Source organism: Desmodus rotundus, chromosome 1 (assembly GCF_022682495.2).
Source record: "Desmodus rotundus isolate HL8 chromosome 1, HLdesRot8A.1, whole genome shotgun sequence".
NCBI classification, from domain to species: Eukaryota; Metazoa; Chordata; class Mammalia; order Chiroptera; family Phyllostomidae; genus Desmodus; species Desmodus rotundus.
The window spans coordinates 31,517,001-31,530,663 of record NC_071387.1 but is presented as its reverse complement, the minus strand read 5'-3'; the positions used below and the strand labels follow the sequence as shown (position 1 = coordinate 31,530,663).

At 46.1% G+C, this 13,663-nt stretch overlaps 1 protein-coding gene across 1 annotated transcript; it reads right to left on the bottom strand.

Moving 5' to 3' along the window:
* Positions 1-11,544: 11,544 nt before the first annotated feature.
* On the bottom strand, positions 11,545-13,298 carry SIT1 (signaling threshold regulating transmembrane adaptor 1). The gene is made up of 5 exons (XM_024559982.3): positions 13,058-13,298; positions 12,795-12,930; positions 12,650-12,708; positions 12,478-12,539; positions 11,545-12,382 (listed from the first exon to the last, which is right to left on the bottom strand). Exons 1-5 carry the CDS (start codon positions 13,089-13,091, stop codon positions 12,149-12,151), a joined length of 525 nt encoding a protein of 174 aa, XP_024415750.1. The 5' UTR covers positions 13,092-13,298; the 3' UTR covers positions 11,545-12,148.
* Between the last annotated feature and the right edge of the window lie 365 nt (positions 13,299-13,663).

Sequence of the window (13,663 nt, the reverse complement as noted above, 5' to 3'; positions counted from 1 at the left end):
TCCAAACCACACAGTGAGCTATAGTAAAGGTAAATAATAACAGCTAACATTTATTGAAAATGAAATTTTGGGCCCTGGCTGGTGTGGCTCAGTGGATTGAGCACCAGCCTGCGAACTGAAATATCTTCAGTTCAAATCCCAGTCAAGGCACATGCCTGGGTTGCAGGCCAGGTCCCCAGTGGGGGCCATGTGAGAGGTGGCCACACACTGATGCTTCTCTCCCTCTCTTTCTCCCTCCCTTCCCCTCTAAAAATAAATAAATAAAATCTTTTTAAATAAATGAAATTTTGGGTTCAAAAATAAACAGAAGCATGGGATGGAGAGAATTTATGTACAGAAGTTTGAGGGGAGAGGCAGTTATCAAGCATTTTGGAGCCCAACCCACTTATTGTACAAATTAGGAAACTGGACTCAGTAGGCTGTAAGTTAATTATGAACTAAAAACATCACTAGGAGGGCTTTTGACAAAAGGCTGTCCCTTGGGACTACAACACCTTTCCTAAATATGTCACACATTGTGCCAGCCACACCTACGGCCCTTTTTAAGGGGGGCAGACCCCTACTGAGGCAGCCCTAGACCTCCAAAATTCTATTTTGTGACCCCGAACCCCTGTGACCTCAGCTGATTGGGTAAATGACTCAAGTCTGTGGCCTATGGGGTGGCCTGGTCTGGAAATCAGGAATTATCAAATTTTCATTCCCAGTAATTGAAGTGGGAGAATATGGAAATGACCACTCCGTTCGCAATGGGAGCAGAAGTTGAAAGGTCGAGTAGAGTCTACATCTGTCCACACAGTAGAGTCCTCCATACTCAGCAGTTGTGCCTGGTTCCTCCTGCCTCACGTGCTCAGAGTGGAGTGACCACCCTGGCCGGGGTCACTGACCCTGATTATCAGGCGGAGCTAGGGCTGCTCTGCATAGTGAGAGCAGGCTGAGCGTAGCTGCGTGCCGGGGGTCCACGGGTGCCTCTCAGCGCTCCATGCCCAGTCATACACTATCCACAATTGGGCAACTGCAGCCACCACACCCAAAAAGGGCCCAGTAATGAGGGCACAGGAAATGCAAGTCTGGGTTACCCATAGGCAAGCCACCTAGAGCAGCATCTCTCTGGTGGGGATGGTAGAAGAAGAAAATGAAGAACCTCAGCTGGAGCCTTAGGACCAACCACAGCAGTGTGGATTGCAGCTTGTCCCACTAACCCTCCTGGTATATAAGTTTTTGTTCCTCTTCCCTCCTCCCCTCTTTTAAGAAATTGTGACCTTAAAGAAGCAGTAACAGCCTGAACTTGATGAGGGACATAATGGGTCTGAGCAGTGCAGGAGCACTTGGTGCCCCCGCCATCCCTGTCCCCTCAGGCCTTACCAGTTGGCACACATCAGCCTGACTTCCAACCACCAGACCCTTGGCCTGCAGCTTTTCTTTGGCAATTGGCTGTACTGCAACATATGGTCACCAAAAGTGGGCTCCCCCAGAGCAGCTCTCAACCGCTGAGAACCGGTATAAACACACCAGTAACCTCCACCCTGGGAGGGAGGGGGCTAAGGAGCTCTGGGGGCACACGATACACTGGCACTCGGAGTTCTCCAATGGCTTTGAGCCCCAGTTTCCCACCATGAATGTAAAGTGGTATCTCATTGCATTTGATTGCATGTCCCTGACTGAATTTGAACGTATTTTCATGTTTGTTAGCCAGTTGGATTTGTTCTTCTATTGCTACTAGATCCTTTGCACGTATTTTTCTCCCCCAACAATGTTATTTTGAAACATTTCAAGCCTAAAGGAAAGTTGAAAGGGTGACAATGATTATTTATATGTCCTTCATGTAGTGTCAGTCAAGGCTCAGTCAAACTATTCTCACCACATAAAAGAAATGACAATTAGGTGACGTGATAGAGGTGTTCGCTCTATTGTGGTAATCATACTGCAGTATATAAATGTATCAAATCAACACTTCATACACCTTAAACTTATACAATGTTATATATCAATTATATCTCAATAATAAAGGGCTGGATCAGAGAAGCAGACCATTAGGACATGCATATACATACACACGCATTCTTTTTTCAATTAAGAAATTTGTTACAGGGAATTGCTCTTACACAATTGTGCAATTGTAAGAGCTGGTTAAACAATCTGTGAAAGCCTGCTGTCTGCTTCTAATGCTGCAGCTTGGAGTCAGCAGGGCAGGGAGTCAAGAAGGGCAGGCAGATGGGAAGTGGGGGAGTGGGGATAAGGCAGAACCCATTCTGGAACCCGCGTCAGTCTCACACTGCCTCCAAGTCTGATGATGTGAATGTCCTGCAAGAGAAACTGCTTTTACCCAGCAGGCTCCACTGCTCCACTGGAATGCCAGCCCTACTACTGCACAGTCCTAGCACAGAGTCGGTGCTCAGGACACCCTGTTGTTCCAGGACCATTTATTATGTTAGCATGCCTTTTCCCAGTGAGTTGAATTGCCATGTTCTCATATGTACAAATACCTAGTATTGGATTCATGATTTATTCCACTAATCAATTTTTTCCCTTTACCTACTGATTTGACCACCTGGCCTTATTGTACATTCTGATATTTGGTAAGGCAAATTTATCTTTTTTTTTTGCTCTTAAAATATTTTTTCTTGACTATTTTTTTCAGATATTAATTAGAATTATTTTAACACATACATACTTTAATTTCTGAAGAATTGAATTTTTTATATTTTATCTTCCCATCCAAGGAAATGGTTGATTTTCTGTTTGTCCCAATCTAGGTTTATGTCTTTTAATAATATTGTGTAACTTTGCATGACTACTGTGTGTTTCTTGATTAAATTTACATACTACAAAACTTATAAAGTAAGTCATATGGATGTAATGTACAACATGGTGACTATAGTTGCCAATATTGTACTGTATATTTGTTTTTTTAAGATTTTATTTATTTTTTAAAGAGAGGGGAAGGGAAGGAGAAAAAGAGAGGGAGAGAAACATCAATGTGTGGTTGCCTCTTGTATGGGCCCCTGTTGGGGACCTGCTCCACTACTTAGGGATGTGCCCTGACTGGGAGTCAAACCAGTGACCCATTAGTTTGCAGGCCTGTGCTCAATCCATTGAGCTACACCAGCCAGGTTACAGTACTATATATTTGAATGTCGCTAAAAGACTAGATCTTAAAAGTTCTCATCACAAGAAAAACAAAATGTGTAACTACATGTGGTGATGGATGTTAGCTAGACTTATTGTGGTGATCATTTTGTAATATATAAAAATGTTGAGGACTTCCGGCCAAGATGGAGGTGTAGGTAGACACACTGTGCCTCCTCGCAAAACCAAAAGAAGGACAATTTAAAAACAAAAAACAACCGGAACTGAGAGAAAACTGAACTGTATGGAAGTCCGACAACGAAGGAGATAAAGAAGAAACATTCATCCAGACCAGTTGGAGGGGTGGACACAGGCAGCCAGGGCAGAGAGGACTCGTAGCAAGGCAGTGGCTGGTGGACCCAGTGAGGTGGCGGATTGTGGAGGGCGGTGGGCAGAGTTGCAGCTGGCCGGCGAGGCAGCAGCTGGTGGACCGGGTAACAGACCGCGCAACCCAGGGCTCCAGCGTGGGGAAATAAAGCCTCAAACCACTGACTAAAAACACCCGTGGGGGTTGCGGCAGCAGCAGGAGAAACTCCCAGCCTCACAGGAGAGTTTGTTGGACACAGAATGGACACAAACCCACCCACTCGGGAATCAGCACCAGAAGGGACCAATTTGATTGTGGATAACAGAGGGAGTGACTGAAATCCAGCAGAGAATGGAGCAAGCGCCATTGCTCCCTCTTGACCCCTCCCCCATGTACAGCATCACAGCGCAGCGACCAGTGTTACCCCCGCCCTGGTGAACACCTAAGGCTCCGCCCCTTTACATAACAGGCTTGTGGAGACAAAAAAATGGCCCAAATGAAAGAACAGATCAAAGCTCCAGAAAAAATACAACTAAGTGACAAAAAGATAGCCAACCTATCAGATGCACAGTTCAAAACACTGGTAATCAGGAAGCTCACAGAATTGGTTGAATTTGTTTGCAAATCAGATGAAAAAATGAAGGCTATGCTAAGAGAAACAAAGGAAAATGTACAGGGAACCAATAGTGATGCGAAGGAAACGAACTCAAATCAACAGTGTGGAGCAGAAGGAAGAAAGAAACATCCAACCAGAAAAGAATGAAGAAACAAAAATTCAAAAAAATGAAGAGAGGCTTAGGAACCTCCAGGACATCTTTAAATGTTCCAACATCCGAATTATAGGGGTACCAGAAGGAGAAGAGGAAGAGCAACAAATTGAAAACTTATTTGAAGAAATAATGGAGGAGAACTTCCCCAACCTGGCCAAAGAAATAGACTTCCAGGAAGTCCAAGAAGCTCAGAGTCCCAAAGAAGCTGGACCCAGGGAGGAACACACCAAGGCACATCATAATTACATTACCCAAGATGAAAGAGAAGGAGAGAATCTTAGAAGCAGCAAGAGAAAAGGACACAGTTACCTACAAAGGAGTTCCCATATGACTGTCAGCTGATTTCTCAAAAGAAACCTTGCAGGCAAGAAGGGACTGGAAAGAAGTATTCCAAGTCATGAAAGACAAGGACCTACATCCAAGATTGCTCTATCCAGCAAAGCTTTCATTTAGAATGGAAGGGAAGATAAAGTGCTTCTCAGATAAGGTCAAGTTCAAGGAGTTCATCATCACCAAGCCCTTATTATATGAAATGTTAAAGGGACTTATCTAAGAAAAAGAAGATAAAAAATATGAACAGTAAAATGACAGCAAACTCACAATTATTAACCACACCTAAAATAAAAACAAAAACACACTAAGCAGACAGCTAGAACAGGAACAGAACCACAGAAATGGAGACCACATGGAGGGTTATCAACAGCAGAGTGGGAGGGGGAGAGAGGGGGGAAAGGTACAGAGAATAAGAAGCATAAATGGTAGGTAGAAAATAAACAGGGGGGGGTAAGAATAGTATAGGAAATGTAGAAGCCAAAGAACTTATATGTATGACCCATGGGCATGAACTATAGGGGGGGAATGTGGGAGGGAGGGGGTGTGCAGGATGGAGTGGAGTGAAGGGGGGGAAATGGGACAACTGTAATAGCATAATCAATAAAATATATTAAAAAAAATAACAACTCCCCACTCCTCCCTTCCTCCAGCCCCTGATAACCTCTATTCTACTTTCTGTCTCTGTGAATTTTGGACAAGGAGTTTTTTAAAAATACATTATCTGTAATTGTCACTATGTCTCTGCAATTCCGTAAAAATCTCTATTTCACGGACCAGGAAACAGCCCCAGAAGTTCAGTAATGGTCCCACAGTCATATAACTAGCAACAACCAAGACAGGCTTTGAATCTAGGTCTGCTGCCACTCATTCATCCAATACACATGCCTCAAGCCCCTAATTCACGTTGAGCATGGGAGTAGTGGCAGATAAGATGTAGTCCCTGTCATCAAATGATCCACATCTACTGATGGAGAGAAATTTTATGTAAATAAATGTGATTCTATGAAAAAATAATGTTGAATCATGTTGTACGCCTGAAATGAATATAATGTTATATGTCAATTATATCTCAATTTTTAAAAATTTTACATACTATAATACAGTGATTACAAGGTTAGTCTCAATGCCAAACTGCCAGGATTCCAATCCCAACTCTTAATACATTACCAGCTAGTGATCTGGGGTAAATCACTTAATCTTCCGGTTCCTGTGTTCTCTTCCATAAAATAAGAATAATGATTGAGCCTTGGCTGGTGTGGCTCAGTGGACTGAGTACTGATGTGTGAACCAAAGGGTCGCTGGTTGAACTCCCAGTCAGGGCACATACCTGGGTTATAGGCCAGGTCCCCAGTGGGGGGTGCCTGAGAGGCAACTACACATTGATGTTTGTCTCCCTCTCTTTCTCCCTCCCTTTCCCTCTAAAAATAAATAAATAAAATATATTTTTTAAAAGGAATAACGATAGTAATCTATCTCAAAAGATAGGATTGCAAGGATTGATTGAATTAATACAAAGTGCTTCCAACAGTGTATGGCATCATGGTGACTAAAATCGTTATTTTCCTAAGACTTTATAATTCTGTAACTGTAAATGGAATATTTTTCTGATTTTAAATTTGAGGTGCTTATTGTTAGAATAGGAAAAGAGCAGTTTGTTACATCTATCTTGTATCCAATCAACTTTCCAAATTATACTTTTTATTAGACTTTTTCACTAGAGTTTTTTTACTACAGTCTTTTGAATTTTCTGAGAGTACAATCGTATCAGCAAAAATAGTATCATAATTTTTCCAGATGATCCTAACAATTTACTTTCTTGTCTTATTGCATTTGGTAAAACTTCCAAGATATGTTAAATAATAAGGGTGATAGGCATCCGTGTCTAAATTTTTTAAAAGATTTTATTTATTCCTTTTTAGAGAGGGGGAAGGGAGCTAGAAAGAGAGGGTGAGAAACTTCGATGTGAGAGAGAAACATCAATAGGTTGCATCTCCTATACCGCCCCAACCAGGGACGGAACCCGCAGCCCAGGCCTGTGCCCTGACCAGGACCCACACCAGTCAGGGCTCTGTCTACATTTTTATTTTAATTTAGGTTGTTTTAGTGTTTTACCACTGAAAACAATATGTACTGTTAGGTTTTAGTAAAACGTTTTCATTACATATAAGCAGTTTTCCTCCTTTTAGAGTTATTGTTAGGAATGATGTGCAGGCTCTATATAGTGAGTGTGGGTGGGAGCTTTCCTATATTCTTAACTAGTTTAAATGGCATAAAAGTTATTATGACATAAGGTTAGATATACTCCACTGTGGTGCCGTTCCAATGCAGTCTTTTCAAAAAGTAGACCTTTTCATCATATTTCTATTCTAGTCTTTTCTAGAGTAAGTTGAACTCTTCGAGCTTTCCTATTTCTCTTGGGTCAAATTTGGTAATTTATGTTTTTCCTGAAACATATCCATTTCCTCTAAATTTTCAAATTAGCTGAAGAGAAATTTTAAGTTGCACTTTTTTATAATTCTTTCTCTCCCCTATCCGTAATGATATTTTGTTTCTTGTAACTAATCTTGTCTGTTTTTTTTTATCTTATCTGTTTTTAATTCTTTTTCCCCTTTATGTGGGCTTGCAAGAAGTTTACTTTATTAGCCCTTTTAAGAACATTTTTTACATCTGCTCTTTAATATTTTCATTTGTGTTCCATATCGTTCATGTCAGTTTTTGTTATATCCTGATTACTTTTGGTTTCTTTTCTTGTTCTTTTTATGATTTATTGAAATAAGTACTGCCTTTTTTTCAGCTTGCTATCTTCGTGGCATTTCAGGGATGTAGATAGTGTCGTTGAGAGGGTTCCTGGTATTACATTGTTTTTTTCATTGAGCACTTAAATCTTGTGAACATGATCATTTTGTTCTTTTTAAAACCAGCTTTCCTTTATTGTAATTTACATGCAATAAATCTTATCGAGTTTAAGTAGACAGTCCTATGAGTTTTGACAAAGATATCCGTCTTCTAACCACCACCACAGTCAAGATACAGAAAACTCCCAGCACCCCTAAAGGCCCTCCTACCTCTTCCCAACCAACCCTCACGCCACTTTACCCTGTAACTTACTGCCCTGGTTGGATATCCGTATTATCACTGCGTTCTGTTTGACTGGTATACGTTCCCCACATCTTTATGTTGAATCTTTCTTTATTACTTTGCTTTAAGTATATTTCTTTGAAGTAATATGGACCAGAATTTGATTTATAACAAAAGCTGACGAAATATAACAAAATTTGATGGAAGAATTCAGTCCGCTCACATTTACTGTAATGAGTGATATATTTGATTATTTCCATCTTACTTGGTTTTAGATTTTTTCAACATTGTTGCGAGCTCTTCTTTTTCTTTGCTGGATTGAATGAGCGGCTATTCATCCCATTCTCCCCCTTGTTAATTTGGAGTTTGCCATTCTATTAATAGTTAGCGGTCCCTGGCCCTGTTCTCTTAAATAGACACACATGACTCTGTCACACTGTTTCACGGAACAACAACTATTTCCATCATACTCTACCTGTCTTCTACTTTCTCCCCACCCTGATACATGTGGTCTTTAGATGACTTTCGCTGCCCTTCCCCCACCCCTCCCACCCTCCCTATCTTTGATCCTGGAACACTTACCTTCCCCTTGTACCCGCCAGCTGATTCCAGAGTTTTATTGAAATAATTTAATATTTATTAGAGTTTCCCTTTTCATTGTGTTCCATCTGTTCCAAGAGTCCTTATTTAGCATTCATATCACATGTTATAAATATATAGAACTATAAATATATAGAAAAATGTAGATCATGGTTCGTTGCTCCCCACTGCTTTCTTTCCTCTTCATCTTCCCCTATCTTGAAGTCTCCGTTCTGATTCGTTTGTTGTTTCACTAGAGTCTTAAAAGTATTTCTCAGATAAGATACTGGGTGATTTTTGCAAATCTTTAATATCTTTCTTTCCTCCTTGGCTGGGTCTGGGTTACAGGCCTTTCCTGTCAGTCACTCACATTCAATTTTGTGGTCTTTTAACTTCCAGGGTAGCAGATAAAAAGCAAGAACTTTCTTTCTGCCTGAAAATGTGCTAAGATTTCCCATTTCCTTAGAGCTCAGGAAAATTTCACTCGGGGACATTTAATCTGTTATTGAATTATGACTTCTCCTTTCCTGTTCCTTTTTCTCTGGGAACGCAAGAGAAATCACAGTCTCCTGGGCCTGTTCCCATCCCCCATCTTTAACCGACATGACTTGTGTCTCCACATTTTTGTTCCATTTTGAGATATTTCGTCTTTAATTTTCTAGACCTATGTTGGGGTTTTAGCCGTGACATCTTCTCCTTTTACTTATCTATGGAAAGTTTTAGTTCTGATACCATAATTTCTAGTTCAGGGTAATCTTTTGTGTTTGAGCTTTGCACCTTTTTCAGAGATTCACCTGTGTCCTCCTGCAGGTTTCTCTGCCCTCTGGTTTGTCTGCGTTTCCCAGCCTCGAAGTCTGAGAAATTCAATCTTCCCATTAGTTTTTTTGGAGAGTAGGGGAGACTCAGCAAAGCCATTGATTGTTCCTGGGAAGCAGGCTGCTTTGGGACCTGCCAACTTGCTCTTGGCTGCAAGGCTCTTCTCCAGGAATTTGTCTTCAAATTCTCTGCCAAGAGCTCAGCCGAGCCCGCTTAACGTTCCTCACCTGTAGCTGAGAGGCATCAGAGGGGGCGTGGAAAGGGGGGTCTTCATAAGGCTGCTATATACACAGAATCCCCTCGCTCTGAGTAGTCTTAGCATTATTGGCAGATAAAGTGATAATCTCCAAAAGACTTAAAAACAGAAGCTATTATTAGGAAGTCAGAACTCCAAGTTGCAAGAGATTGAAAATCTTAGACTGACTTAAGCAATAAAGGAATGTGTTAGCTTACATAATCAAAAAGTTCAGGAAGCAGATCTAGCTCTGGGCTTCAAAATGAAGTCATTAAGACTTGGTCTTGCACCATGTCCCAGCTCTGTTACCCTTCTTGTAGCCCAAACCAGCTTGAAAGTTGACACTCATCTTGACAGAGGACAGAGTAAGGCCAGTCGTGGAGGGGCTTTGGTTGGATGGCTTGGGATGGCTTTTGAGGCCCCTCCCCACCTACAATTCATTAAGAATTTCCTATCATTGAACATTCTACCATCCCAAAGATCCTTCTTCTTTGGGTCTTGGGCTTATCCCTATCCACCCAGGTGGGATGTTGGGGAGAGGGCAAAAGGTAGGTCCCCAAAGGGCCCTGGCAGCTTCCCCTAAGGACCTGCTCCTGGGAGTTTGCTTGGGACAGGGCAAACTTTTATTCCCTCCTTCTGGCTGGAATAAAACACCAATGAGGCAAGGGAGGCCACTAAGGGAAGCACCTGGAGCTGTGGAGAGAGAACTCCCAGGTATTTGGCAAGGTGAGACAAAGCCAGCTGGAGAGATGTGGCAAGGGGACCCTCAGAAGGTTTTTGAAGTGCATCCGGCGGCCCCAACTTACATCTTCCCAAGACGTAGGGATCAGTTAGGAAGTTGCCACAGGCCTGGCGTTAAGTCGTGAGGGCCTAGGTTAGGGCATGAGCCTCACTGATAAACAAGGTAAGAAGGTAAGAAAAATCAAGGCGTCGTAGGGGAGAGAAAAGGCAGAGGATCCAGGCTTCGCAGACGAAGGAAAACAAAGTTCAAATCATACCCAGCTCCGCACAGAGTGAGTCCGCTACGTTCTACGAACGCGGGAGGCGGCTGCTACTCCGGGAGCGACAGTACCGGGCTCAGCAACCACCCCAGGTTAGACTCCAGGAGGTGGCTAGACTCTAGCCCCCCACCCCGACCCCCCCACACCCCACCCCGAAGCCTGGAGACTTCGTCTCCCAGTTTGTGGTGGACCGGGCAGCAATACGCCTGCGCAGAGGTGGTGGCGCGGCCGAGTCCCGCCACGCGGGGGCGCTTGGGGCTTGGTCCTGAGCGGGCCGAGGCCGCAGGTGCCGCAGAGCCCCGCGGGGCGAGCCGGTCTGAGTGGGGTCCTCTGAAGCCTCGGCTGCGATTTCTGCCGGGTCACAAGTGGGGTGGCGGCACCCCAACCCCCGCCTCCTCCAGATTCAAGCCTTCAGTTCCCCACGCCGCGGCCAAGCTGTGCGGTCTTCAGCACAGCAGCCTTCAGAACCCCACATCCCGCTTGTCAGTGGTTCCCCACATCCGGTCCCCGCCCCCAAAGCCATCTTTCCTCCTACACAGCCCCAGCTGCCTGTCCTTAACGGGGGCCAAGGCCTCTGCTGGGGAGGCACAGGTTGGGGTCCTCAGGTCCAGGAACCCCACGGCATTTGGGTTGCAAGGGTATCCAACCTTTTGGCACCTCTGGGCCGCACTGGAAGAAGAGTTGTCTTGGGCCACACCTTACATACATTGCAACATGAAATCACACACAAAAAAAATCTCATAATGTTTTAAGTATATTTACGGTTTTGTGTTGGGCCACATTTATAGCCATCCTGAGGTGCATGCGGCCTGAGGGTCGCAGGTTGGACACCCCTGCCTAGAGTGTGTGTGTGAACACACGCAGAAGACGTCCCCCTTTTTATTGGGACCACCAGGCTGGTCTCAGGCACATGGTTTTGAGAACTTTGAAAGCAAAAGCCCCAGCTTCCCCTTTCTTCTGCCCCTCAAACCTCAGATCTGTCAAGCTGGACCTGCATCTCCCTGTGGGAAGATGGCCTAGACCACAGGTTGTGCTGGGCGCAGCACAGTTGTAGGGTCCTTGGGGAGAGTAGGTCAGTGGCTAGTGAGCTCGCAGACTCCAGGTGATGGGAGTGGGGTGGCTCTGAGTGTAAATTCTGGGGATGTTCTAACAGCAGCACCAGCATCCGAAGAGCTGGGAGTGGAGGCTGGAGCCCAGCACCACCCCTGCCTTCCCCGAGGCGATGGACAGTGCTCTGTGCAGACAGCAAAGCTCACACTCCCACCCTGTGGTGTCTATTGCAGGTCTGTAGTCCACTAGCTAAACTCCAAACACTTTTTGAGAAATTTTATTTTAAAACTTGGGGACACAACAGAGGCAGCAGGATGGAGACTGCTACTCTCCTGCCACCATTCTCAAATCAGAAGCCAGGCTTGGGTTCCTCAGGTTGCTGGTTCCAGGCCCCCTCCACCTTGCGGCCTCCACAGGAGTATACCCACCCAGGTCCTCTTAGGCTCTTCCCCCTCCACCACTGCCTGTGTTAGAGGAGACGCTGAGGTGTCAGGGGTACACTCTAAGAGAGCAATAGTAGGGAGGATCTGTCTGGTAAAACTCCGGAAGGAGGAGGAAGTGAGAACCTGGGAGTTTGGGGGCTGAGAAGAATCTATAGAAAAAAGAGGTGGGGTAGGGGCCACTGCCTCTGCTTTTTCCATCCTCAAGAAACTGGGGGCCTGCTTTCCCCCTGAGATATCTCCCTCACAGGTCAGGTAAGAGGTTTGGGGAACACCACCTCCGGTGACTAGGCAATGGCTGACTGTCTTTGGGGGTTTGTTGGGAAATAGCCGTGCCCTGGACAGGGTAGCGGTTACCCCTGCAACAGAGGAGGCTGGGGAATTGCATGCCTCACTGTGTCAGGCCCCCCATCTCAGCTGGGTGCAGTCTGGCTGTTGGCATAGGCCTGGTCTGGGAAGGAAGCCCGGCCTCTGCGGGTCTGGGCACACACCGACGCGTAGAGCTCTGGCTCCGGGCCTGAGGTCTGGGGCTTTGTCTCAGAGTCCAGCACCACCTCTGAGTACTTGATGGGAGTTCCAGGGCTCGGGATCCGGCCCTGAGGAGGCCGCAGCTGCAGGCTGGTATAGCACATCACCTCCTCTGCAGCCTGGAGATGCAAGGCTGTTAGGAATTCACTGCGCCCTTGAAAAAGCACCCCCCCCATTCCTTCGCTCCCCTCTTACTCAACCACAACTAACTCACCCTGGTGGGGCCTCCCAGTGTTGGATCCTGCTGGTCTGGCCCTGGTTCTTGAGACAGCCGTCCTGTGACAGGTAACAGGAATCTGGTCACTTCTTGTTCTTCCTCCTGCAGCCCTTCATCCCACCCACCCAGGACCTGGCCTCTGCACCCCTCCCCTCTGCCATCTTCCTACCTGTCTTCAGATAATGTAGGTTCCCATACAGGGGAACCTCTTCCACAGACCCTCCGGAACTGCAACACAAAGTTTAGGGGGTTAATGGAGACTTCCTGGTAAGGAGTAAGCCTCAATTACCCCATTTCTGTTTCCCCCCACTCACTGTCCCTCGCTTGGATGGCTCCTGCTCCAGCCACTAGTCCATCGGGACAAGTGCACAGCCAGTGAGATGAGAAGCAGCAGCGTCACAGCCCCTAAGAGGGACCACAATCCCCAGGCCTCAGTAAAGGAGGGAATTCCTGTGGATGTGAGAGGATGGGGAGGGGGGGCGGTTACTGCCCAGCCCAACCCTCCAGATCCCAGCAGAGGGGCCATGGAGCCGCATGACCCCTCCCCCAGCCCTTGCCCCTGCCCCGCCCAGCTTACCGGGTGCTAGCGTGGAGTTGTCACATCTGCTCATGACTGCTGATGCGGGAACCAAGTCTGCAGGCACCTTGCCCTGAGCCTAGGTGTAAGCCTGGCTTATGCCCTGGCAGCTGCAGCAGTCCCCCCTTACTCCCACCCCTCCCTGGGCCTGGCCCCCATGGCTCACCATCCCCAATACTGCTGATGGCAAAGTCGTTGGTTTCCGGGGAGGAAGGGGGAGGGGAGGGATGAGTGAAAGAACAGACACCACCCAGTGCCTGCACCTGCGCCACCCAGCAGCTCCTGAACTTCTGCACTCCCCCCTGCCGCCTGCCCCCTCCCCTTCAGCCCTGTACCCCCTTTGGCCAGAGAAGAGAGAGGCAGGCCTCTGCCACTGTGCAGGTGAGCCCATGAGGACTCCGAGGGAGGCAGAAGTGGCATGAGGCAGGACGAGGAGACGAGGAAACCGGGCTTTATGTTAGAGATACACCTACGCCACAGGATGCCTGACTTTTCTCTCCCACTCTGAGTTCATGAAAGAGAACGTGTTTCTCAGTAAGCATGCTAGAAAGTGGAAGGAGCTGGGAGGTCTCCTGGCATGCACCAGCTCACCACCCCCTAAGGCTG

What these genes read in the sequence shown, in the direction of transcription:
- SIT1 (XM_024559982.3), bottom strand. Translation starts at nt 13,091, where the DNA reads ATGAGCAGATGTGACAACTCCACGCTAGCACCCG. An exon ending in CAACTCCACGCTAGCACCCG is followed by an intron (nt 12,931 to 13,057) that starts GTAAGCTGGGCG and finishes TCACATCCACAG; the next exon opens with GAATTCCCTCCTTTACTGAG. An exon ending in AGCCATCCAAGCGAGGGACA is followed by an intron (nt 12,709 to 12,794) that starts GTGAGTGGGGGG and finishes TTTGTGTTGCAG; the next exon opens with TTCCGGAGGGTCTGTGGAAG.